Source organism: Talpa occidentalis, unplaced genomic scaffold (genome assembly GCF_014898055.3).
Source record: "Talpa occidentalis isolate TD23 unplaced genomic scaffold, MPIMG_talOcc4v2.1 talOcc4.13, whole genome shotgun sequence".
NCBI classification, from domain to species: domain Eukaryota; kingdom Metazoa; phylum Chordata; class Mammalia; order Eulipotyphla; family Talpidae; genus Talpa; species Talpa occidentalis.
The window spans coordinates 60629833-60657427 of record NW_023601322.1 but is presented as its reverse complement, the minus strand read 5'-3'; the positions used below and the strand labels follow the sequence as shown (position 1 = coordinate 60657427).

Sequence of the window (27595 nt, the reverse complement as noted above, 5' to 3'; positions counted from 1 at the left end):
TGGGCCCAGTAGAGTAGCTCCCAAAAGTCTGAGACCCAAACAGCAAAAATGGCGGGATTTTATAGTTTGTACACGGAAGCTTGTCACCCCATCCATCACAGACTTTAGGTAGCCGTGGCTACTACTGTGGGTAAGCAGCACACCCTGCAACTTTCTGCTCTAGCAAGCAGCAGAATACAAGCAGCAGACTCCAAGTAGCAGACTTAGATAATTTCCTGCTTCAAGAGGAGGAATCAGATGGAATACTGAGTGAGCTGGTGTGTCAGGGACTCCCCTTAGGGATTTTCTGTTCACTTCTCATCTCTGAGGAAACTCAACTTCTACACTACAGCACGTTACCTTCTCCCCTTCTCACTAATTCTCTTTAATTTTTCCCTTAATTTTCTTATCATAAATATTTAGGTAAGGAAAATCATACACACTTCTACAGCCAGAGGCAGGTTTTTGGGAGAATGAAGGATTAAGGCAGTACGGGCAAGAGTCGGCCTTCTCCATTCCACCGCTTGCTTACTCTAGGAGACAGGCTGTGGGAGAGTTAGTGAGGGGGTGGTTTGGGGAGTAGCTCAGAATAGCAGAGGAGGGTGAATAAATAAGCAATTTACAAAAGAAGAAATGTTTTTTAAAATAGTGTTTCCTTGTTATGGTTGAAGAATTGCTTCTCTCTGAAAGGAAGGCTGGAGTTCAATGAAACAAGGTTGAACACTGATCTTAAAAGGAGTTCTAGGAAACAGCAAAAATAGCAGGGATTCTGCCCCAGGAGAAGAGATGAGAAAACTTATCATTTGGCATGTCAGATGGTTCTATCAAAAGGTTGATCTGAGGTGATGCTGGAACATGCAATGCGTTATTGCATGCTGTGATTACACTGGACAGAGTTAAATAGACAAGAAGGACTTTGTTCAAAGGTGTTGCAATTCGGTGAGAGAGGCCGGGAAAGAAGGAGGAGGGAGATTCTAAGGTCTGGAGTGAGCTGGCGGAACCAGGGCTTTGTGAAACCATCAGCCACTTGTGTTTGTTAATTGGCTTTACCGAAAGGAAAAGATGAGCTTCCCATATCTTTATGACAGGAGGTAGTTATGGAACAAGGCACTTAGGGAAAAAAACAAAAAAAAACCAAAAAAACAAAACAACCACACACACAACAGTTCGATTCCAGGAAGCTGAAGAGACTGCCTGTGCTTCTTCCTTGGTGGTTACAGTTCAAAAGCATAACTCCCAGGTCCTTGGGAACAGATCTTTCTGATCATAAAACTGGAAAGAGGCTTCTAAAGGGATTTATATCTTAAAGAAACAGAAAAAAATGTTAGCTACAAATTTTCTGAAGTAAATGTTCTAAGATCAAGGGCCAGGAGTCAACAGACACACCTGCCTCAAGTTTAGTCAAACCAAGGGGAGCGTGGAAGCCATCATGGTCAGTCCAAGGACCGAGCAGGAGAGGCAAAGACTTGCTCTCACAGTCTTGGGTAGTACTGGCCTTTTGTGTGGTGACTTTTCTGTGAGGGAGAGACAGCTTTTGAAAAGGAAGGCAGCTGAGTACTGTGGTGGAATTACATTTGCTTACAGGATGGGATAGATTATGAAAGTTCTATAGTTTGGGCTGTGGAGTTGAGACTTTCCTTTCTGCAGGAGCACAATGGAGTGTCACACTGAATCTTGTGATTCTAGAGGGGTGTCCACATCCCTGAAAGGTAAAAAAACTGCTTTGGACTAGAGGGTGAAGAGTTTGTTTTGGAAAATGTTGATCTGAGGTGACACTGAAACAGACAATGAGTATTGCATGTTGTGACAGGAAGTTTGTTGCCTCTTCGTGGCAGGAATGCAATGAGGGACACAACAGTCATGGGGCAGGTTTGCAAGGCAAGACTCTGCTACTTGAGCAGAAATTCTTGTGCCATTTATTGAAATCATACAGGCTAGTAAAAGCTGATCATGCGACAATGGTATGAGGAATAAGGTCTAGAGAATAAGATTGGAATGTGGGACAAAGTTTTACAAGGGACAGGGAAAGGGACATCATGACCATGCATCAAGAGACATTTGCATCAGCAAAGTATTTGATGTTATCACAGGCAGAGTTATCTCGGGACCACCATGGAGACAGTCACGTAATCAGGTCAACAGTGGCTTAGGTGTTCCCAGGCCTGCCTCATGATACGGGCTATACTCTGTAGATAGCCAAGGAATGCTCTGCTGTGATTTGTAGATAGCAAATAGGTCACAGTTGCCCATGAGTGACCAGCTAGTAGCCAGCTCATAGGAACCCACAACTGCATAGGAAGGAACAGAAAGAAGAAAGCCCCAAGCTGGAGTTTTTGAATGAATTCATGGGAATGATAGATAATGGATGAGGGAACCATGGATAAGGATTCTCTGAGGGAAATGTGATCCCTTAGTCTTACTCTCCTCTCCCAACAGTAATTCAGCTGAAATTTGAAGGCGTTTGGTAAACCTAAAGATATTTTGAAATTTATTTCTTTTTAATGACATTTTCTTTTTCCTCTGTACTTTAGGATTAAATAATGTTTAATGTATGGATTACTAATTTTAACTATTAGGATTAAATAATATTCATAGGCATTTCTTATTTATCTTATTTTACATCTATTTAAAAGACCCACAGGATGATAATATCAATTCCTTGCATGGTGACATATTTTGCTTCATTTTTACCTATTCAACATATATGATTTTGTGGAATTTACTATTTGATTTCTCATTGCTGTTACAGATGAGAAACCCAAGGGTCATGATTAGTTCCTGAATGTCACAAGATTCGGAAAACTCAAATATTAGAAATTGTGTCCTCAGGCTCCCTTCCATGAGTAATTATTTGTTCAATGATTTTCCCCTGCTATGTGATAAGCTCCATTAAGGCAAGGAAGAGGACAGACTTTTCAAGGCTGTCTTTACCATTCCCCCATGCTACGCCTTGCAAATCAGAGTCCCTGAGAATAGAAGATTTACAGCCAATTTGAAAGAAATGCAAATTATGCATACCCAGGTGGGTAGTATTTTCACCCTCATATTTATCTTTGCATATTTCTGCAATTAAATCTGTTGTTCTGAACCTAAAAGACCCTAAGAGAAAGTCAAAATAAAGTGGTATCAATTGGGGCTAACCTAGGTCAGGCAGTTTTCCAAGCTGTTTAAATTTGTCTCTGCTATCCCTCCAAAAAGTCTCTTAGGAAAGATTTTATTACCCCATTGTGCAAATGGGCAAATTCTTCCCTCTTCTTTCCAAAGAGAAGAAATTACTTTCCAAGTTTACAGAATGTTTTAATGATATTTTCTGGTTTTATGTACAGAATCCTTTCTAAACAATGGAGTGTCTCTACCTCTCTGAACTGTGGGACAAATGATCCACTTAACACAGTGACAGGGTGACAGGGTAGATGACAAGCACAGAGCCTACAAACTGGATGAAAACCACCTCCTTCATAGTCGAGATGACCGTATTCTTTCTGGAATTTTCCAGTAATTTTTTTGAGGACATTTATTAAAATGAAATAAGATGGGGCCTCCCCGGTGGCGCGGTGGTTGAGCGCTGGGTTGCGAAGCTGCCCGCAGCCTCTGCAGCGCTGGTTCAATCCCCGGCTGCTCCCCGGCCACCAGAGGAGGGTCCCACATGGCGCGCAGACCTCTCCTGCCGCCCGCTGCTCCCCTCAGCAGTGTACTTCAGTCCTTCTGCCTGCTCTGCTCCCCGCTCTGGCTCTGGTGAATTCTCTCACCTCCCGCGCTTCTGACTGTACCCAGTGCTTGTATAAACAAACAAACAAACAAACGAACAAATAAATAAATAAAAACATGCCTCTATAAAAATAAATAAATAAATGAAATAAGATGATATAAATCAATCTAGGTACACAAAAATGTCTATCCCAGCATAATGAGCAATCTCACCGAAGTGAGCAATAATGAATGAATATTAATATGATAAATATTAATATGATAAAAATCCGCATATATTGAAATGTGACATAAGGCATCTAAATTCATGTTCTATATGACTATATTTAAAGATCAAGGAAATACAATGTATTTCTAGTGAAAAGCAGAAAACAATGCAGATTATAAAAATGTGATTGAATAGCCTAATAAGACCATATCCATGCGTATAAATATATGTTAAAACTGGAACTATACATATATATATTTAACAATTATCTCTGAGTTTTGAGATTTTGTCTTTTTTTTTATTTCTAGTTTTCAAATTTTCCAAAATGAACACACAATGTATTTCCCTGATCTCAGAGCAATTGCTCCTTACAAGAAGGAAGATAGAGGCAGGGAAGTTCAGATAACAGGAGGGAACTCAGTTGTGATAAGTTATTTTCCCAGTTGTAAAACTTCCAAGGTTCTGGATTGCCGTGGGAACAAGGCTGGAGCCACTGCTAGTGGAATCCAGGGACTCATCCTCCTTTTCTGTCCCAGTCCTTTCCATATTTTGCATCCGGCTGACAGTACTAGTGATTACTATGGATTATGCTTCCCTTTCCCTGCTGTGCTCTATCCTGCTGCTCCATCCTGGAGCAGATGCCTTTCTCAGGCAACCTGCCAAGGACTGCCTGGCCCAGTGACCCGTTCCTACCCACCAAGTTTTCCAGGCGGCTCCCACTGCCTCCTGCTGAGGTTTGACTTTAATTCGACCAGGATGCTGGACCACCCAGGGCTTGCTCAGCCCAGCACAAAATGCCTAGGTGCTTTCTCTCTCCTACCTGGTGATTCTCCTCCTCCCCAGGCCCCAACGCGGGTGACAGGTACAGTGCGGTAAAAAAAAGGAGAGCCAGGCTAAATTTCTCAAAGGAAGGGAAAATTTATTGGGCCCCAGGCGGACCTCACGGACCCAAGCTGGGGGTCAGTGAAGCCCCGCACGGTTGTCAGGGGGAAGCAGGCTTTTATAGGGTGAGGAGAGGTCAGGTGGGAGACTGGGTTGTATGGGGGGGGGGGGGGGGGGTTTGTTTGGCGGGGCGCGGGGGCGGGGGTGGGGGGGAGTTTCTTTGTCTGAATCCTCCAGGCAGGCCTCCGCATTCCTGTTCCCAGGTGGGCTACCTGGTGGGTTTTTGCGTTCCTGCCTCCTGCATGGACCTCTCAGCGGGCTCCTTAAAGGAGAGGCACCAGCTGCACAGGAGCCTGTTGTATTTCTCTTCCTGTTCTCTTCTCTTTGAGGGGTGTCAACTGGGGCATCAAAGGTAGGGAGAGTGGGCACCTGGTGGTGTGCGTAAGCACACGTGGCTCTCCCTTGTTCCTGCTGCGTTCCTGAAGCAACCCACGGAAGATGTTATGAAGAGATGAGGTGTGCTAGCAAAATCAGGGTGTCTTGGAGAGTCTCAGGAGCAGGCAGAGTTGGCAGCCTGGGCAAACCTCCAGCCATCCTGGAAGTGGGTAATCCAGAGACACCTTAATTTCTCAGATAAGGCAGGTCACACCTCGGTTTATCAGCAGAGTTTAGGTAGATTGCTTACTGACAGATGTGCTGTAGAGCAGAGATGATAAAGACCTAGAGGATTTAGGGACTACCAGGTTACCCCAGAGACCACATGAGTCCTTAATGCAGGATGAAGAAGACAAGGACGGTAAAATGTGGCCCTTTGGGGGCCCTGGAAAATGCAGGCACTGCTACAGTATTTATAGTAGGTTGCATTTTGACCACTCACTGATTTCCCCCTCCTTGTTCACATTAGAATAGCTTTGGGATATTGTTTTGTAAATAGCTACAATTTTTTCTTTAAACATTTATTTATTTATTTATTTATTTATTTATTTATTTATTTATTTATTTATTTATTTATACAAGCACTGGGTACAGTCAGAAGCGTGGGAGGGTGAGAGAATTCACCAGAGCCAGAGCAGGGAGCAGAACAGGCAGAAGGACCGAATTACACTGCTGAGGGGAGCAGCGGGCGGCAGGAGAGGTCTGCGTGCCATTTGGGACCCTCGCTGGTGGCTGGGGATCGAACCGGCGCTGCAGAGGCTGCGGGCAGCTTCGTAGCCCAGCGCTCAACAGCTGCGCCACCAGGTAGGCCAGCTACAATTTTTTTAAGACACTTTTTTTTAAAAGATTTATTTATTTATATAAGAACCGGGGTACAGGCCAGATACATGGGAGGGTGAGAGGATTCACCAGAGACAGAGTGGGGAACAGAACAGGCAGACTGATGATATACACTGCTGAGGGGAGCAGTGGGCGAACCAGGAGAGGTCTGCTGTGCCATGTGGATTCTCGCTGGCCAGCGGGGATCGAATCCGCACTGCAGAGGCTGCGGACAACCTCACAGTGAGGCTTTCAACCGCCTGTGCCACCAGGGAGGCCCATAAATCGCTACAATTTTACTAAAAAACAGCTCTGGCATCTCAAGATGGCACAGAATGATGTCTTTCCCTATGCACTTTCTCAGAATGCCCCAAGAGAGCCTGGCATTGAAAGTCAGGAGATTCTCAGCATAGCCAAGAATATATGAAATGTTAGAAATTTTGATTTTAATCTAAGAGATATCTCTGCTTCATGAGCAAATTCAACAACAGGCTTATGTCCTCCGTTGAGAAACTCTGGTCTGGAAATTTCTAATGACTTCATCATTTGTATTCATTTTTTTTTTTAGATTTATTTATTTATTTATACAAGCACTGGGTACAGTCAGAAGCGTGGGAGGGTGAGAGAATTCACCAGAGCCAGAGCGGGGAACAGAACAGGCAGACTGCCGAAGAACACTGATGAGGGGAGCAGTGGGCGGCAGGAGAGGTCTGCGCACCAGACCCTCATCCGGTGGGCGGGGATCGAACAGGCGCTGCAGAAGCTGCGGGCAGCTTCGCAACCCAGTGCTCAACCGCTGCGCCACTGGGAGGCCCCATTTGTATTCTTACAAAGAAAAAATATTGGGTGCCGGGGTCCAGCTCTGACCTGGGCTGGCGGAATGGAGGGGGAGGGGGAGATGAGGTAGATGAGGTAGGGAGGAGACGCTGATACTTGATCAGGGTGCAGACATCTCCCACTGAGGGTCTCAGCGGAGCTTTATTAATACATCAGAAATTGTTATTTGATCATTGCATCATGCAATCATGATTGATTCTATTTTTACATTGTTTTGGAAATTATTAATGATCATTAACAGTGCACAGTCCTTTTTATAAATTTTCCCAGTCTATGATTATTGTGGTCACTTGGTTACATTAACTTGGTTACATTATTTCCCTAGGTGATGTATGTTATTCAGAAAATAGAAACAGGTGCTACACCCAACGTGATTTATGCAGTCAAGCTAGGTAACTAAAACTAGCAGGGATTGTAAAATCAAGGGTGGCCTTCTATTTCCTATATAGAACCAAGGGGTCCCAGTGCCATGGGAACAATATGTGGTGTGTTTCTCCAGGACCATTTCACCTCCCGGGGTGCTTCAGGGCTCAGTTCCATCAGTTCTATCAAGCATGGTTTATTAAAGAACTCAATGTTACTCATGGTAACTGAATTACAAATTGGAGGACATAGAGAATTATTGGGAATCGTTTCATTATCAATCACGTTAGAAGGTACTTTTCTCAAACTACTGAAGTGTGCATTACCGAAACTGGCATTGATGCCAACACTCATTGTGTTATTCTAAAGTTTATAGAAAATTTCCATGGTTTCAATAACTGCCACAAACAAATGAAAGGAAGTAGCAGGAACCAGCTGTGGAGTTTTCTGACTTTTCAGAAACTTTCCTCATGCCCAGACCTTGTCAGACAGCATGAGTAGCATGGCCTGTGCCAATTGGGGTAATTCTTCATGTAAGGAGTTGCCTTTTAAAGATACTTAATGTATCGCCACAGTAAAATAATACAATACGCCAAAAAAAAAAAATAACCTCTGACTTACTTCTATCTTCTGAGTAATCACAGACCTGTGAGTAAGGTCATTTTATTTATGGTTAATCCAGCTTTCTTGAGCCTTTGTTCTTGGTGAAGGTTGGGATAGCCATTCTAAGTGTGCTCTACAGAAGTTACAATGGGCAGACCAGAGGTGGACATTCAGGCCAAAAATGTCTTACTATCCTTATTCTATCTGCATTAGTAATGCATCAGAGGGTACCATCCTGAGGTGATACCCACAGCATCATTCTAAGGACACTCCAGGAGGAAAATGGCCCGCTCTTTCCCAGTATTCTGCTCACTTTTGTTCTTCATTTCTTTGACATTACCTGCAGGTGAGTAATTGGCTGGTTCTTGTAAGCCTGTAAGATTCATTTGTGGGAGCTGACATTTTAATGTGAGAATGTTTTGAGATTCTTTTTCTTACTTTTAAAAATATAATGTTTTACTCTATCTATATAGTATATCTATATCTGTATCTATAGGAAGATAATAGAGTATGGTCTGAAAGGTTTTATGTCATTGGGAAGGGTCAGAGTTTGCCATCTGCTACAGTAAGTGTGGATTTCAAGACTGAACTCATGGGTCTTGGGGCTAGGGGACTTGGGTGATTCATGAAGGAATATGTGAAAGTCTAGTTATGTCCACCTAGACCACCACACATCTCACAACTGCAGAGCTTTTGAAAATTTTTGCCATCTATTTGAGTGGGTCATTCTCTTTTGTGTCTTGTGTAGGGAGTATAAGAAATCTAGTCTCAAGAACTGGAGACCTTGACTTCTCACATTTCTCCTATGAATTCTTGGGTATTTCATACAAGTGTCTTTCTTCTTTAGGCTAAAAGATCTCTTTAAAGTTCTCACTTTTCCTCATTTCTTTCATATGTTGGCTGCCAACTTGGAATGTTTTCAAACCCAGGATAATTACTGTTAACCAAATAAGTATCTGGTACACTGAAGTGGCAACATTTATGAAAAGAGTGATGCATCTGTTATAGTCCTCTGCTTATTATCTTCCAGGATAGGAAAGTTAGTCTACATATTTAGAATACATGTATAAATAAAATTTTTGGATTTATTTAATAAATATATAATAATGTGATTATTATCTATTTTCTTGCAATAAATTGAACTTCTTTTAGTCTACTAGCAGATTAAGCCATGATTTATCAGACATTAGATCATATAACTATCTTTATTTATGTTATAGTTTCAAAACTTCAAGAGTGGTGGCCACCAAAGGGAAAAATTAAGGTAATTTACTAGCTTTCCCAGCACTGAGCTTCTAAACTGAGTTTTTGGTTTCCTTTAAATTGCTATTTTAGAATCTTACTGCAGCAAGGTCACCTGGGAGATCATTCAAGGCCACTCACATGAGTGTGGCAGGTATAGGGGCCCAGAGTAGAGAGGACCCAAACCAAGGGACCCAAACAGGGACCCAAACCAAGAATTCATCATATGGATTCTATCCACGTGTTTGGGAAATGTTTATGGGCACCAACAATTGCCAGGGTCTGGCAGTTCTTAAGAGTCCATAAGTATGTCATGGGTATGGCATGGCTTCTGGTCCCAGTGAGCTCGCAGTTGGGTGACCCCAATGCTCCCCAATGCCCTGAGCTGTGCAGTGGATGTCTATGTGAGCTTTGAGTAGGGAAAGCATCCTCTGAGGAGAAGGTGAGGGAATAGGAAATCTCTGAACAGTGTCTCAAATTACATTTGCAACGTTGACAAGAAGGAAACACCTTTTTCATTGTCATCTCGTTCTCTAAACATGAAATATATTGTGAGGTCAATAAATGCTTGATAAATGAAGAAAAGAGTGAAATAATATTACTTTGATTTCTCTGTGTAGATTTGTATCACTGCACTCCTTGACTTTAGGAATATTTGAACTTTAAGGTTTTTGTCTCATTCATAAATTTTAAGTTTTACTTCTTTAAAAAATTCAAATAAGGGGGGTGGGAATTGTATGGGGAATATAACTAAAATGAAAATGCATACATTGTGCAAAAATGAAAAATGATGTAAGAATTATATAAAATTTAAAAAAAAATTCAACCCTGAGTTGAATGGTGGAAAAAATATCTTGAAGGCAGCTTGGCCTTCAGAGGACCCATAGATCAGAATGTAGAATCTGTCAGATGCTCTGAATCCAGCAAGAGAATTGGCAGAACTTGTCCAATTTTTCTACTCTGGTTAGAGTTCAGTTCTAGAATTTTCCTCTCCAGAAGGCTGTCTACATAAGGAGTCCCCCCTTGCCTGTCAATCCATAAATAAAAATAATCTTACTCATTTGTACTTCTTCCTTTTTGAAAATAAAAAGATTTATTTATATTTATTTATGCATACGTGAACTGGGGTACAGGCCAGAGGTGCAGGGGGTGAGAGGATTCACCAGAAAGAGTGGGGAGCAGAACAGGTAGATCTACTGAAATACATTGCTGAGGGGAGCAGCAGGCAAGACAGGAGAGGTCTGCTGCGCCATGTGGGTCAGCTCCCTGGCCAGCAGTGCTGCAGTGGTTAGTGATAACTTGATAGTGCTGAGACTTTAACCCATGCGCCACCAGGGGGGCCCCGTACTTAACTTTCTTTAAGGAATATTTATTTATCACCTATGCTGTGCCCTAGGATAAAATAGTAAAGCTTAGAAAAAGGGAGGGTGGAGGAAGGAAAGAAATGACTATTATTTTGGTAAATTCTGTAAGTAAAAGAAGTAGGATGGTATGAGAGATACTATCCATTGGGAGCCATGGACTGTGTGACCAGTGACGCCTCTCTGGCACGTAAGAGCTGCAGAGCAAAAGGAATCACCCAGATGAGAGCGGTGAGACTTTATCTGCCTGAGTCACTGGTGGAAGACCTGCTTGACGGGGGCGCAGGCGGGGAGAGGGCACGGCGGATGTTGGTCCCAACGACGTTTAGATTTCCTAATAAAACACACAGGTGACCAACCTGTTTGTGAGCATGATTCTAATCACCTCTTTCTTTTCAACTCAATTTCAGCTGAAATGTCCTTATAAGAGAGTAGATTTAAGTTGGTACAGAAGTACAGTGAACCCCTGCCCAGGGCTCTACCAACCCATCTGTGGCACCAATTTCATGACCTATGACAACCCCTGCATCTTGTGCATTGAGAGCATGTGAGTATCTCTGGGGGGAAAAGGACAACACTGGACAAGCTTAGTCACAGCAATTATCATCTGCCTCGTCTTCCACTTAGTACACCAGCCCTGAAGCCAGGAATTTGCTCCTGTTTGCACAGATAATAATCAACCCCTACTCAGAAGATAATGTAATAATATGAAGCTCACTGGAGTAGAAAGTGAACTCATTGTACTCAGTGGTGACCCTGAGGTCCCTGAGTCCCCTCCTTCCCACATGCCAACGGGCGGACTTTCCTCTGAAGCCCCCAAACATCCAACCGTGAATTCTTTTATTTTAAAACAAATGGTGATTCTGCCTTCTCTCAGATATCCCTGACCTCTTATGTGTACAGCACGATGAATAAGGCTGAGGTGACTGCAAAGTTTGGGTCTCTTAGATAAGAATTCCAGTTAAGATGCTTGAAATTATGTGACAAGATTATCAGTGATTGGACTTGCAGATCTCTCAAATCCTTTGGATTTGATCCTCATATAAGCCAAGGAAGTTCATAAGGAGAAAAGTTCTCCCCATGGCATGAAACTGGAGCCCTCCGTCCCAACAGCCATTCTGTAATTTTGTACCAGGAGTAATGACAGGAGCGTACACACCCCAAATCATCCCCACTAATGAGTAAATGCTCCAAAGTAGGAGCATGTACAGAAAAACATGAGGATAGACAGGCCTCACATTTTGCAAGCTCAAGCCAATTAAATAACTTATTTTCAGAAAAAAAGTAGCACAGGTCATAACAGCCTCAATGGTATCTTAAAATCATGGCAGAGTAATTGGGAAGAAAACCCAGTCACCTGATGTTTGTCTTCAGACAATGCCCTCTATAATCTGGCTGCCACTGTCTTCAGGTGTAAGGGTGGTAGATCATGATTTTTCAGGGTTTTTGTATCTCTGACATTTTATTATTAAAATGTGTATTTTGACACTTCCTTTAGGAAATCTCGTGGAAAAATTAGATTTCAGCATGATGGAAAATGTTAGCTGAGTGGACTTGAGCTAGAGAAGATATCTCGTTTTCTCTCCACCACTGGGATCCTCCTGTTCCAGCCCCCCCTCCTTGACTCCTCCTTGAAGTGTGGTGACAGAAAGCTGCCCCTGCTTAGAGGGTCCCTCTTGACTCATAGTCTTCCATATTATCCTCCCTAATAAAGGAATTTTTTCTGAAAGCCTGATTTAATGTGGGTCACAGATCTGTGCCTCAAGTCTCAGAAAAAGAACTAGTTGAACATTTCAGTCAAGGGTCAAAAGCAAACATTGGATGTAATCATCTCTCTGATTTTGTGAATTGTGGAGGCTTCTTGTAAATGCTCCAGGCCATCTTCCAAGGAAAATGACAGAAATGAATTTTTAAAAGCTACTTGCAGGAACTATGTTCTTACTCACCACATCTGTTGTTCCGCTTCTGCAAACTCCTCATTAATCAGCCTCACGTGTATGCTCAGCCCTGACGGATGCATTTACACACGTCTGGCTTAGACCACCAGGGCCTGCAACGTCCCTGTCCCACCTTTTCTCCAATGAAGGCGGCCCACACAGAGTGTCCATGAATGTCTCATTGGTCGTTCATGTTTTTCTCGAAATTTCTTGACACATTTTTAGCCTATGAAATATATAGGGACAGGGTCTTCAATTCATATAATACATATAGATACACATACAAATATGTGTGTGTGTGTGTATATATATATATATACACACACACACATACTTCCTCCCTAGTAAAAAGAGACGATTAATGTGCTCTCCACCCTCAGCAGAGTATGTTCTGTTAGATCTTTGATCTCAGCCAGCATACTGCTTACATGGTAGACACAGGCTTTGGTAACAAGGAAACAATAACCTTCAGTTTATCACCTTGAGAATATGAAAAGCAAATAACTCTGGGCAAAATGAAATACTATCTCATATTAAAGAGTACATACTACTATTTGAAAACAAAATAATATTAAAGTACAGATTAAAATTAATTTTGATTTTTTTCTTTTTGCATAGAAGATCTGGGGTGTAGGCCAGAGGTGCAGGGAGGCGAGGGGTGGGGGAGAGGGTTAGAGGATTCATCAGAGAGAGAATGAGAGGTCTGCAGGGCCATATATGGGTCAATTCCCTGGCCAGGGATCGAGCTCAGGCCTTAGTGGTGACAGTGCTGATACTTAACCCTTAGGCCACCAGGGAGTCCTCCAAATTAAAATGCGTATCACCATGGTGAATGAAGGCTCTGGCATGTTCACTGCCATTGCTCCAAGTCCTGGGCCCTGAACTCTGGGAAGGATTGCTTTCCAGTAGCATTTATATCATCTACTGCAAGCTCTCTGGACAGTTCAACCAACTTCAGCCATAACGAACTCTTATGAGACCAGTCACAAAACTTATTTGCCCATAAGGTGGCAGTAAAGCACTGCTGATTGAGTCAATAACTTCGACTAGGCCTACAGAGAAGGTTGTGTGATTTGGAGCAAATGGCTAATGCTCTGTGAGCTGTGTATTTCTCATCACTCAACATCATGATAATACTAGCACATACTTGACGTCGAGGAGACAAGAAGCTCCAAAGAAGTTTAAATAAGAATACCCAGGTGAGAAACAGTGGGGGCAAAACCTTAGGTAAGAGCAAGAGGGCCCTTTTTGCCTACCCAGGAATCTGTTTGTGAACCACAGGAGTGAGCTTGAGATGGAGAGGTTTCAGCTTCCTAATGTTATTTTCTAGTTTTCTTCTTCTCAAGAGGGTAAAATCTTCTAACATAGGCTATGCTTAGCTCTTATTCAGGTCTCACTTTGCATGAGAGGGATGGGGCAATGTTTTTCTCAAACTAAATGTTCTGTTACTCCTATAATGTTTCATTTCTTTTGAATAGACTTTACTTTTAACCAAAAAAAGTTAGCAAGATAATCATTTCAAAAAGACAGACTCTCTTAAACTGTCAACCTATGTATTTTTCAAACAAAAATGATGAATGACTTGGAGTATGGATTTTGTAGGCAGCCAAAGAGAATCACTGTTTTTTAAAATAACATGCAAACAATAAGCCAGACCTTTCCCGTGGGTAATTCCTATCCATTTAAATTTCATATTTATGCTTTCATATTATTTTGCTTTGAAATACAAATTCAAAATATAGAAAAGTATTTTGATTAAAACAGTAAAATAAAACTAAACATAACAACCAGGACTTTCTGTCAATAATTTTAGATGAAAATCTTTCCTAAATTCTTCCTTCTCCTTTCAGCCTCTCTTAGTAACTAAGTATGTAGCATGTGATAGAAATGGTATAAAAACAGGATCATACTATGCATGCTACTTCTTACATGAGAGGTTACTGAATACCGGATCAAAGGCAAGAAGAAATCTTATTCTAAATGTGTATAGTAAACAAACGGAAAATGAAATTTTAAAGGTATCATTTCACAGAGTATCAAAAATAGTAGATATGTAAGAAATAAATAACTCTAACAAGATAGATGCATGACTTCTATCCTGAATAGTAGAAGACAGTAAAGAAAGCTTTAAAATAAATAGAAACCCAAAATAAATAGAAATATATGCCAATTCATCAATTAAAATTTTCAACACTGTAAAGAGATATTCATTCTAAATTGTTTTCTAAATTCAGTATAATTTTACTCATAGATGGAAGGTTTTTTTTAAAAAAAGTATGCCAATCAGATTTTCAAACTTGTATAGAAATGTATTAAGAATAAAGAATTGAGAAGATTATCTTGAGGAAGAGCAGAGCTAGAAGACTTACACTACCAGGTAACAAGACTTATTCTCAAGGAAGAATTATAAAGAAAGCATACTGATCAACACCAACAAAGAGTTTACTGGAATGTAATGTGGAGTCCATAAACAGGTTTACACATATATGGTTATTTGACTTACGACCAAAAAAAGTAACCTGATAGGGAAAATCCTAATGTTTCCACAATTTAAACAATAAATGACATGAAAAGAGAGAGATTCAGAACACATAGAAGCCAAAAAAAAAAAATACCTGTATAGTAAAATTATGAGAAGGTGTTCTCTTTATTAAATGGTACTGAGTTTATTACATATATATGTATATATGAATATGTGGAAGAAAATGAATCGTGATTCAACTTCATCTTGAATTGTTATTCTGAAAAAACAGTTCAAAGAATCTTTTGGGAGGAAACATGTCTTCATGAAATTAGAATATACAAATATTGCTTAAGCTGGCCAAAAATAAAAGCACTAGCATAAATTAAAAATAAGATAAACCCCAAAACATTAAAATTAGGTATTACATTCAGTTCATTAAAATACACCACCATTATAAGAGTAAAAGGGAAACCTACTTAGGAGAAACTGTTTCCAATACATATGTCCAACAAGTGGGTCATGTCAGCAATATATGAAGAATTCCTATGGATAAATGAGAAAAACACAACTCTTCCAAGAGAAAAACGTGAAAAATTTAAAATGATGGCATCAAAATAGCTAATAAATATGTGCATTTGCTCCATTACCTCTCCATTCAGTTGTTATTAAAATGTCTGCTTTTTGATCTTATGTTATTATAAGTCCAGTCCTTAGACTTGGGTGAAGCTCAAAAGGAAAATATAATTTGGTTCTTTGAATTGCATTTACTTTCAAAGTATGTTCTTTATGTTTCTTTTGCATGGCATGCCATGCTCTTTGAAATTAAGATCATAACCTGACCTGTCCTTACAGTTTCCCCATTTTAATTTTTTGCAGACAAGGAATTTTGATGTGGTTTTTTGTCTAAATGTAGAAGAAAATTCTATGTTCTGACTCACTCTCCAACCCTGCTTTGGTCATCTATTGCTGATTGGCAAATACTGCAAAAGTTACTGGTTTAAAGCAATAACAATTTGTTATTTACATCATTTACTGGGCTACTTCCTATGGGGTCAGCTGGAATGCTGGTAGGGCTGGAGGTTTCAAAACCGCCTCTCTCACACAGCTTTTAGCGCGGCAACCAGTCTATCTGTTGTTTGGAGTATCAGGTCTCTTCTGCTCAGCTTCTCTGCCACAACTGACACTAATTCAATTTTAAATACTTTTGTGTCTGGAGAGACTGCCCTGAGTTGTGTGTACTTCACCCACACTGTACTTGAAAAATAGAAGTTTCTTTTAGTACATTTCTTCTCACCTGAATTTTGCTGACAACTAAAAGAAATACATGGCAGACAAAGCAGATTAAAAAATATTACCAGGAGTAAATAGGAATATTACATACTGACGAATGGTCAATTATAGATGAATTCTCACCTAATCACAAAGCTGGATGTGTATTTACTTAACAACATTAAAATCTATTAACCAAAGTTGATAGAACTATAAGAGAGAATGGAAAATTCACAAATTTAATGGGAGATGTTAACATTTCTCTCTTATTGATAGAAGTGGACAGAAAAATCATTAAGAATGTGGAGGAGGTGAACAACATAACCACATTGTCCCAAGGGAAATTTACAGAGCATTATATGAACAACAGCCGATTACGTATTTTTTTTAAAATGCACATAAACATTCACCAAGATTGACATGTTGTGGATATAAAACTAGCCTTAAGAAATTTAACATGCTAGAAACCACACAATGTATATCCTCCAAAGAGAAGTTAAACTCATTATTTGGAAACTAAGCAACATACTTCTGAATAACCCGTAAGTTAGTTAGGAAGACTCAAAAAACGTTTAATGGAGTGACATCTGAAAACAACCTATCAAACCCCTGGGTTTAAACTTATACAGTGATGTATATCGATGATTTCTCAATAAAACTGCAGGAAAATATTTTGTGGGTTGTCTCTAAAGTAGTGCTTAGTAGTTAGAAGGAAAAAGACAAAAACTATGTGATTTCACTTAAAAGTGTTAAACTGAGAAGACAAACAGATGAACCAAAAAAATAAATAAACTTTTGAACTACAAGACTAAGTAGTGGCTACCAGCAGGCAATGGGGGAGGGAGAAGGGTGACTGGGGGCAAAAGAGACAAAGAATTGGGCTTTTAGTGGTGAACTTAAGGTCGTGTATATATACATGCTGACTTTTGATGATGCATGACAAAGACTTACATTATAATGCAATATTGCTTTAATTAAAAAAAACAAAAATGTAAGGCTTAGAGATTTATAGTAGTTATTGGCATAAATAAAGAAACATATGCAATCAGTAATCTAAGTTTCCATTTTAAGTAAGAGTAAACAGAAAAGTAAATAAACATGTGGAAGAAAGGAAATATCCAAGATGAGAGCAGAAATTACTGAAATTGAAAAGAGAAAAAAAAAAAAACAGATAAAAATGAATGAATCCAAAAGCCATTTGTTTTTTTTTTTTTTAATTAATAAATTTTATTTTTATATTCCCCATACAATTGCAATCCCCCCATTTGTTTTAAAACAATGACCAAATAAAAAGGTAGGTGGACAAAACTGTTTTATAAGGTTTGGTATGTCAGTAGTGTTAATGTTCACAAAGTGGAGAAGTTTTACTCAGGACTCAAGTCCAATGCATAGAGCCACAATAGGAATTTATTGTGAGGGGGTATCCACATCCACAATAAGGCAATCATACAGTTCAACTGGCAGCAAAACTGGTGGAAGGTAATGAATCTCTTGGCTTGAGAGACTGGCCATGCAGACAGAGTGCACTGACCCTTTTGCAGAGCTTCTAGTATCTGTCCCTCTGTGGGGAAAGAATGGCCACTTAGACATGGTACCTGCAGCTGGAGACTGACTCAGGACTATGGGGAAGGAGTTCATAAGCGCTTCAAATTGAGTGTCTTTATTTACATCACTTTGCAAAAGCATATTTTCAGGAGCCCCTGCTAATATTCATTTAAGTGGAAGCTCTCAGCCAGCCAGGTTTTTACCTGCCATTTGCATGTCTGTTTATCAAGTGTCTTCTTAAACAAGTGGTTGCTTTTTAAAAAAAAGAAAAAAAAAATTTTTTTAAAGATTTATTTATTTATTTATTTATACAAGCACTGGGTACAGTCAGAAGCGCAGGAGGGTGAGAGAATTCACCAGAGCCAGAGCAGGGAGCAGAACAGGCAGACTGACGAAGTACACTGCTAAGGGGAGCAGCGGGGGCGTGGCAGGAGAGGTCTGTGTGCCATGTGGGATGCTCGCTGGTGGCCGGGATCGAAACAGCACTGCAGAGGCTGCGGGCAGCTTCATAGCCCAGTGCTCAACTGCTGCACCACCAGGGAGGCCCAACAAGTTGTTGCTTTTTAATTGATAATTCTATTTTGATTACCCGAAACTTGGATCAGCCATGGATATTAGCATGTCAACACGTTAACATCTTAATCAAATAGGATCATTATAATGTCATATGCATATATAACAAAATTTTAAATAACCAGTATCAGGTAAGATAGAGGAAATTTGCAGACATTTACTGGATAAAAGAATGTGATAAACCCATTCTATAGCGCTTAGATGAAATAGAACAAGTCATTGAAAGTCGCAGATTATCAGACTCATTCAGGAAGAAATGGATAATGTGAATCTGGTTAATAATCTTTTCAACAAGGAAGCTTTCACGCTCAGATAGATCAAAGATAAATTCTACTAAACATTAAAGACATAATACAAATCCACACACTCATATATAAAAGGACATCACTGAAGCCCACATCATGAAGTCTTTTGACTTTTTCTTTTGTGTATTTTACTCTCTTGAGCTGTAATCTCGTAAATTGTCAAGGTGGATCAAGCAATTTCCCTTTTACCAAATGAGGGTGAAGTTGCTTAGATCTTTCTACCAATCCTTAAGTGAAGATTTATTCCCTGGTTATTTCTAACAACAATGAAGTTTGTGTAATATAGGTGTTAGTGTGGCAACTGTATACCACAAAAATAAGGTGGGGAGCAGAAAGAGTTTGGGGAATGATCAGCAGGCTGACACATTAATAATTTATATTTTTAGAATCTTCATAATGTAAAATAGTCAAATGCTTTATATGAGGAAAACTTGACTATATAGTTTCAATAAATAACCTTTAAACTGGTTACAATTTAAATATATGATATAATATTTTTTTTTAAAGATTTATCTTTTATTATTTATACAAGAACCAGGGTACAGGCCAGATGCACGGGAGGGTGAGAGGATTCACCAGAGTCAGAGCGGGGAACAGAATAGGCAGACTGACGAAATACACTGCTGAGGGGAGCAGCGGGCGCGACAGGAGAGGTCTGCCACGACATGTGGGACCCTTGCAGGCTGGCTGAGATTGAACCGGCGCTGCTGAGGCTGCGGACAGCTCCACAGCGTGGCGCTCAACTGCCTGTGCCACCAGGGGAGGCCCAATAATTTTTGACAAGAACACACAGAAACTGGAAATCTCAAATATTTCTGATGGGAGATAAAATTTCTAAAAATTTGAAATCTGGCAAGCATTAAAGCTAAAATTAGCAAAATTAAATTAATATTTATTCTATGGATGATCAATCCCTCTCCGAGTATATATAGTACAACAGGGATACAAAAGATATATATGAGAAGGTTCATAGCAGCTTCATCCATAATTATCAGAAACTGGAAACAACCCAAATGTCTATCATCAAGAAAATGATAAAGGTGTTTTAGTATTTTCATGTAATTAAACAGTACCAAGTAATGGAAAATCCAACTATTGATACATATCATATGAGGGACTCTCCTGGAGATTAGCAGAAATCAGAGAGCCACAGAACAGTACATTTATATTTGCTTGAAGAAAAGGTAAATCAGTGGGAAAGAGAGCCATGCAGTATGTGAGTATATGTTTTTTTATTTTTAATATCTATTTATTTATTTATTTTTGTGGGACCCTCACCAGTGGCCGGGGATGAACCGGCGCTGCAGAGGCTGCGGGCAGCCTCGCACCCCAGCGCTCAACCGCTGTGCAACCAGGGGAGGCCCATTACATGAGTGTTATTTGATACAAACATTTATCAAGTTGTACACTGAAGATTAGTGTCTGCAGATATTTTACCCTGTGAATGTTACCTCTAGTTAAAACGACAAAGATGCAAAAAGGGACTGGAACAACAGTATATTTAACCTACCATTTGTTTGGAGTAATTCCCATAGTAAACCATGTTAAGTAAATTATTGGCAAAGACAGTCCCAGCCTGAGATTAATTTGCAGCCCTAAACAAGTAACAAACCTACCATATGTGTTGCCTCTGTATGCATCACAACTAAAATAAATCTAACTTTTGTAATAAATTGATCCTGCACAGCACATAGTTATTTAGCTTCTACTGTTTCTTCTACTGGTTTTGAAGGATTCTGGCCTGTATTTATCAAGTAAATCTATACCATTAAGTCTATATAGCATTTTAAATAATAAGGAATAACTTCCATAAGGTGGATATATATTCATAATAGACCACGTGCTATACGCCATAAAAGATAAAATGATGTTTTGTTAGAAGTTGAGAGAGATTGATGCCTTTTTGGGCAACTATGGAAAGTATCTTAGAACAGACTTTATTTTAGCTTGGTCAGAAAAGTTAAGTCTGATTTAGGTAAGCAGAGGTAGCAACAATGAGTAAATGTACAGGTAAAGAAAAATGCAGGCTACTAGAATTCTAGTAGTTTGAGTCTCTGATATTTGAAAAAGAACCTGGGAAATGAAATTGAGACAGAAGGCTGTTAAAACACATAAGACCCTTGAATCCTAAAGTAATGCTCCTTAATCTTATAAAGCTTTGTTACCCCATGAGGAAGCACCCCCAGTTATTCTTTCCCTGGAGTAGCTTGCCAGGATCAGAGCTGACAGGCCTGGGAGGGAGTTTGTATAACAGAAATAATGGAATTGTTGAATTTGGAGCTAAGAATTCTTGCAGAGGCAAATCCAACAATGACTTGTTTGAGCAAAATCACCTGACCGGGGCAATACAGCTTCTTTGTGATTTTGAAAGATGTTGGCAAACTTTCCCCTCATGCTGTAGAGTATGTTAGCAAACATTTAAGAGGCTTCTTCTGATGGTTATAATTAAGCTTCAAAGGAAAGAGCCAAAGGCACCCATTTAGTTGGGCTGAAACTATTTCCTTTTTTTTCATTGTGACCAATGTGTAATTCATTCTAACTTGTTTCTGTCACATTTTCCAGAGGGTGAATAAGTGTTCCAATTTAGGGTGGTAGGGAAAGTAAGTATGCCAGCAAGAATGTTTTACTGTTGTCTGACTCAGAGCTAGCTCTTATTTCACTTTGGGCCACTGGACACCCTGTAAGCAGAACATCCCAGGCAATATTTCAGTCTGGCCTATTTTCAGCTTCCTTACCAGGTACCCACTGTTCTAGACTTGTGAAGTATTTGCTGTTCATAAAGTCAGTAGCCTTCAGACATTCTTGTCCGTTCTCATGGATCTTAGCTTGGATTTACCTGTACCTCCTCTTTGGCATCTCCTCCCCTCCATTTCTGGCCAGGACAATTATTTGTCTTTCAAGGCTCACACTTGCGCAAGGATATGTTATTTTCTTATGAGACTATCTCTGTTGATACCATCTTAGTAATATTAATTGGATCACAATTATGCATTCATAATACTTTGAAGAAATTTATGTTTCAGGAAGTCATTACATTATATTTGAATATATAGATCTGCCTTTCTAAACTGATTTCCTTGTGTACTGTATTCAAGACATGTGCAAATTGCTACTAGAAAACCGAGCATGCAAAGCCAAACAAAACAGTAGAAACCATTAAAAATACTCAGTATTCAAAGACTGCATAAAAAGATAGGAGGCAGTTTAAATAAGACACCCAAAACATTGAGAAGTGGGCCTCCCTGGTGGAGCAAGGGGTTAAGTCGCAACCTATGAAGCTATTCACAGCCACTGCAGCATGAGTTCAAGCCCCAGCCAGGGAGATACCCACATGGTTCAGCAGACTTCTCTTGACTCACCCACTGCTCCCCTCAGCAGTGTATTTCAGTCAGTCTGCCTGTTCTGTTCCCCACTGTCTCTGGTGAATCCTCTCACCCCCACACCTCTGGCCTGTACCCAAGTTCTTGTATACATATATAAATAATTAAAAAAAAAACAACACTGAGAGGTAAAAAATGTGAGTAACTATGAAAAGAGGTTGCATTTTTTCATTCAAAAATTATTTTATAACCACGGGCTAGTCCAGAGAAATTGACAACTGGATTTAAAGGAAAAAAAAAGAAACCCTTCCCTTGTCTTCAAGCTCATCGTAATCTCATATTGTAGAAACAAGAATTAATCAGTAAATAATGTAACATAGCAATTCAGTGTCAACCTCTGTGGAACATATTTAGAGAGGTCTGACTAGAGAGAGATAAATGATCACAGATACAGACATTAAATGGTATCTTGAACAATTTTACTGATAAATTCAATGAAATTTCTGAAGGGGGGATTCTATCTCAGGAATCAAAGATTTCTACATATTGGAGTGGTGACTAGCCAAAATTAACAAGATGAAATGCCTTCTATGTAAGTCGAGAAAGAACCACGAAAGGAGAGTAACAGAGATCCATGACTTCATATTTAAAGAATGCTTCTACATCTTCATTTAAGTCACTTATGAATGTACTGACAGAGACAGTTCTATTCCTCATAGTTATGTTAATTCATCCATCAGCACATCTTTCTTCAGTTGTTCTAACAATTATAGTAGTATACTCTAGTATCTCTGTTCTTTTACAATGTCAACTTCACGGAGAGATGCAAGAAATATGATAATGTGAACATTTAGGAAATAACCCAGGGGTGACCAGTAGTCTACATGGATTCTTTAAAAGCAAGTCATGTTAAATGTGTCTCATATTTCATAAGAGTGAGCTTGGTCTCATGCCAGGAAAACATATGAATACTGATTTCAGTACAGTAAACTTGAAGATATGTTTGTGAAATAACTTTGAACCTCTATTGCTCAACACTTTTTCAATGATAATGATGATGATCAAGACATTTACTAGTGTAGGAGAGGAAAGGAAATTTCCCCTGCTCCTCTGGGTTCTTTTTGAATTGGTTGGGCAATCAAATTAACATCAGGCAGATTAACAGGAGAAAAGAACAAATTTAACTGCGTATTCACATGGATTTGGATTCTGAAGGTACTGAGTCAAATTGAGGGTACACATCCTGAGCTAAGAAAGGGGATGGGAGCATGAGGCTTAAAGGATAATGATGGGGTCTCATATCAAAAGAAGAGGGTAACTCATATAACAAAGGTCAGATACAAACTACTTAGATGTTCGCCCTGCCTCAGAGATTGGTTTCTCCCATATCAAGTTTATTTCAAGAAAAAATCCTGATTCTGGTTTGGTAAACCCCCCAATTTTCATTCTTCTATATAGTTTAGGGAGTGGTTAAAATTTTTTGGTGAGCTGTGAGGGCTTGATTGACCTCATCTTAAAATAATCCATGTGCCAAAGTAACACATCTTATGGCGGCCTGTTCTCAACAGTTTGGGAAAGCCAAGCTTCACCAGATTTATAGCTGATTCAAACGTGGAAGGGAGTATTTTGTAATGACATATTCAAACCTAAACAATTGTGAGACTGAGTATAAATGTTTAGCAAACACTAAAGGTGATTTTGAGCCAAGAAAGCAAAAAAAAAAAATAAGTGTAAGACATAAAACCAACCTCCAAAGCTACCTTATTAGGAATTTTAAGACTCAAAAAGGTTATCACTTCTCACATCATACAGTCTGTAGAATGAAAGTCTATGCTTTCCACTCTCCTGTCTATCACAGAACCACTAAATATAGCAGTACCATGTTTCTTTCTTAGGAGAAATTAGGTCATATTTTGACTTTAGGGGAAGACTGAAGAAAATGTTCTTTGAAAGTCACAATTATTTGAAAAGTTCACGATAAAACATTAATGAAATTTGTACATAATTTAATGAACAGAGGTAATCAAATTTTATAGCTACAGTTTTTAACTTTAGAATTGAAAATTTCTTATTTTAATTGTTCTTCATGTCACAGTAATAGTAGAAAATACTAGACTTGCTAATTAAATACATTTCAATGTCAGTCATTTGGCAAACATTCTCTGAGTATCTATTAATCCTAAAAGGTTTGAAAAAACTGTGATTTTTCTCAGTAAGGACTCACATTTTACTAAGCAGGCGTGTCTCTCATTCTCCTTTCTCATTAATTCTCCTTATTCCTTCTTTTCTCCAAAGGTAGCATATGGATCCAGAAGGAAGCTTCGGGACATTTGCAGAACAGTATTTCAGCTACTCTGGCCTCTTGTGGGGCATTTCTTAAGGGTTGGTTCTAGACATTGACCTTGATCCCCCATGAATTGCTCCCAAGATCTCTGTGCTCCCTGTTCTCTCTCTACAGAACCCACCCCTTACTATCTATGGATGTGCCCATACCCTCTGAATTATATGATTATATGACTACTCCCATCTAGCCTGTCTGTCTTGGGTCTATGTATGTCAGCTACTTTTCTGATCTTTCTTTCAGCGTGAGCAACCTTTGAGTTACTGCTATTATATTGTGCTTAAATACCTGGCTATTCCCTTTGTTATTGTCATTTTGTTTCACCCACGGCAAGTCACATGATGCAGCTATACTCTGCCAAGATGCCTGGAATTTTGAACTAAACCTGAACACTATGGAACCCCCTTTCTCATTCTCTTCCCAGTCACCTCCCTTCAGACCTATGAAAACTTCCTCCTCTTTCTTCTGTGATCCAATGGAAGTTCCAAGAAAAACAATTTTTACTTTGAACAAAGACTGATTGTTGCAAGTAAAATAATTCTTGATTTTAATCAAGACTAATTTAAGATTTTTTAAAAATTTATTTATTTATACATGCAAGGGGTACAATCAGAAGCGCAGGAGGGTGAGAGAATTCACCAGAGCCAGAGCAGGGAGCAGAACTGGCAGACTGATGAAACACACTGCTGAGGGGAGCAGCGGGTGGCAGGAGAGGTCTGTCGCACCATGTGGGACCCTCACTGGCGGCCGGGGATTGAACCGGCGCCACAGAGGCTGCGGGCAGCTTCGTAGCCCAGCGCTCAACCACCGTGCCACCAGGGGAGGCCCAAGACTAATTTTAAAGACTAGAATTCTTGATTTTAGTCTCCTGTATGGCTAGCAACATTTTTAAAAAGTCATTTCATAATGTCAAGTAGAGTAGGGACTGGATTAATGTGATGGCAGTTGTATTTTGAAAAGGTGCCTCTAGCTCATGACTCTTGCTAAATAGTGAACGTGCTGAAGGGTTTGGAGATGAGGACACAAAATTTTGAAAAGTGTTTTTCAAAAGCTTAGATTTAACAATATTCGAGAAAGGAAAATGTGTATTTCAACAAATATATGTAAAAATATACAAACACAGGTATTTTTGTATCCGTGGACCCTGAACTAGGTGGTCTAAAATAATGATGCTGCACCTTAATGGGTAAAGTGATATGGAATCAGCAGCAAAATCTATAGAATTAAAATCGCCCTTGAAATGCCTTAAGTGGGTATTAAATAAAATGTAGATGAGTTTGTTCCTATTGCCCGGAGTAGTAATATTTGTGACTTAATATAACAATTTTATATAGTAAATTCTACTTAAAAATATAATCTTACAGTGCATAGGAAACAGAATATAGAGGACACAATCATTCTACCTAAGAATCATTCTATGAAAAACACCTATGGACGAAAAACTTGAAGGCTGGGGAATAGGAGTAGGGAAGGAGAGAATGAGGATAAAGGGCCTTCCCGGTGGTGCAGTGGGTTGAGCACTGCACTCTGGAGCGGTCCACAGCCTCTGCAGCGCAGGTTCGATTCCTAGCCAGCCAGGGAGATTCCCACATGGCACGGCAGACCTCTCCTGTCGCGTCCACTGCTCCCCTCAGCAGTGCTTTAGGTCAGTCTACCTGTTCTGCTTCCCACTCTGTCTCTGGTGAATCTTCTCACCCTCCGGAGTCTCTGGCCTGTACCCCCACTATTGCATAAAAAAAAAATAAAAATTGAAAAAAAAGAAAAAAGAATGGAGGATGGAGAAAGAGTAGCATTTAGGCAAAGGGTGATTTTGACAGGAGCCAGGTATGAGAAGAAATTAGCATAAATGAAACTTCGGGGGAAAAGAAATTTAAACAGAAATTTTAGAAAGGCTGCCAGGGATTTTATGATCCATAAAATTAGTAGGAACACCACCGCCTACCGCTGCTATGTTGTTTTCATTATCCATTAACGCTTTTGAACTATTTTCATTTGGGGATAGGAGATTACAAATTCTGGTCACAGAAGAAGGAAGAAAAGGAAAGAAAAGCCTTGGGAGTGGAGTGGGGGAAGAGGGAGGATGGTGACAGCAGGACATCAGTGCAGCCTACGAGAAGCTTTAAAGTTCCCAAGCACTACTTTTTGTTTTGTTTTTAAAGATTGATTTATTTATTTTTACAAGCACTGGGTACAGTCAGAAGCATGGGAGGGTGAGAGAATTCACCAGAGCCAGAGCGGGGAGCAGAACAGGCAGACTGACGAAGTACACTGCTGAGGGGAGCAGCGGGCATGGCAGGAGAGGTCTGCGCGCCATGTGGGACGCTCACCCGGCGGCCGGGGATCGAATCAGCACTGCAGAGGCTGCGGGCAGCTTCACAACTCGGTGCTCAACCATTGTGCCACCAGGGAGGCCCACCCAAGCACTACTTTTTATATTATCTCATCTACCAAGGCAAAAATAAAGATCATGATAAGTCACCACAATGGCATTCAATAAGTTGCCATTCAATAATTTATAGCTTTCCTTAAGCAATTTCCCAATTATTCTGTTTTTCTAAATATCCCCAGGCTCATCTTCTCAGAAGGCGTTTCAAAAAATTTAAATGTGAATTTTTAAGGTTGTTCTTTAGTGTCTTTGAAACTAAACCTCTACCCTATCTCCTTCTTCTGCAAAGTACACTGTTTCTGTAGCAGCAGTGTGTGTGTGCATGCACGCTACGTCACACCCCCTTAGAATGGAAATACTCTTTAAACTCACCAAGCACCTTCTCCTTTATTCTCTTCCTTTTTTTCTCTCTTTTTAATCTGTGCTCCTCTTCCCCTCTTTCCTTACATTCAGAGAAGCAATGAAATTGATAAGAGAAGCAATGAAAAGAACATGTTGTACATTATCATGCTTCATTTTTTAAATAGGAATATCTTAGTTGACTATTAAATCTAATAAAGTATATTCACCACTTTCAAAGACAGAAAATTCTTCCTGAGAAGAGTAAAGTTAAAATTCCCGAAAACATGTAGCTACCAAAAAGAAAACTCATGTTTTGAAAGAAGGGAATGCCATCTGAAATACATATCGATTTTCCCTACTTTTAAAGGATACCAATTATTTATTTATTTATTTATTTATTTATTTATTTATTTATTATTTATATGTATTTTTAAAAAGATTTTTATTTATTTATTTATTTATACATGCACTGGGTACAGTCAGAAGCGCAGGAGGGTGAGAGAATTCACCAGAGCCAGAGCGGGGAGCAGAGCAGGCAGAAGGACCGAAGTGCACTGCTGAGGGGAGCAGCGGGCGGCAGGAGAGGTCTGCGCGCCATGCGGGACCCTCCTCTGGTGGCCGGGGAGCAGCCGGGGATCGAACCAGTGCTGCAGAGGCTGTGGGCAGCCTCGCAACC

At 39.8% G+C, this 27595-nt stretch overlaps 1 protein-coding gene across 2 annotated transcripts; it reads left to right on the top strand.

The window, feature by feature from the left end:
• The first annotated feature begins 4660 nt into the window (after positions 1-4660).
• Positions 4661-12162, top strand: SPINK14 (serine peptidase inhibitor Kazal type 14 (putative)). Of its 2 annotated transcripts, none has more exons than XM_037508211.1 (5): positions 4661-4697; positions 8048-8180; positions 9055-9098; positions 10848-10984; positions 11936-12162. In XM_037508211.1, exons 2-5 carry the CDS (start codon positions 8117-8119, stop codon positions 11979-11981), a joined length of 291 nt encoding a protein of 96 aa, XP_037364108.1. In that variant the 5' UTR covers positions 4661-4697; positions 8048-8116; the 3' UTR covers positions 11982-12162. The 2 variants fall into 2 exon arrangements, with proteins under 2 accessions (XP_037364108.1, XP_054550608.1); XM_054694633.1 differs by having other exon boundaries at positions 4661-4757.
• The last annotated feature ends 15433 nt before the right edge of the window (positions 12163-27595 follow it).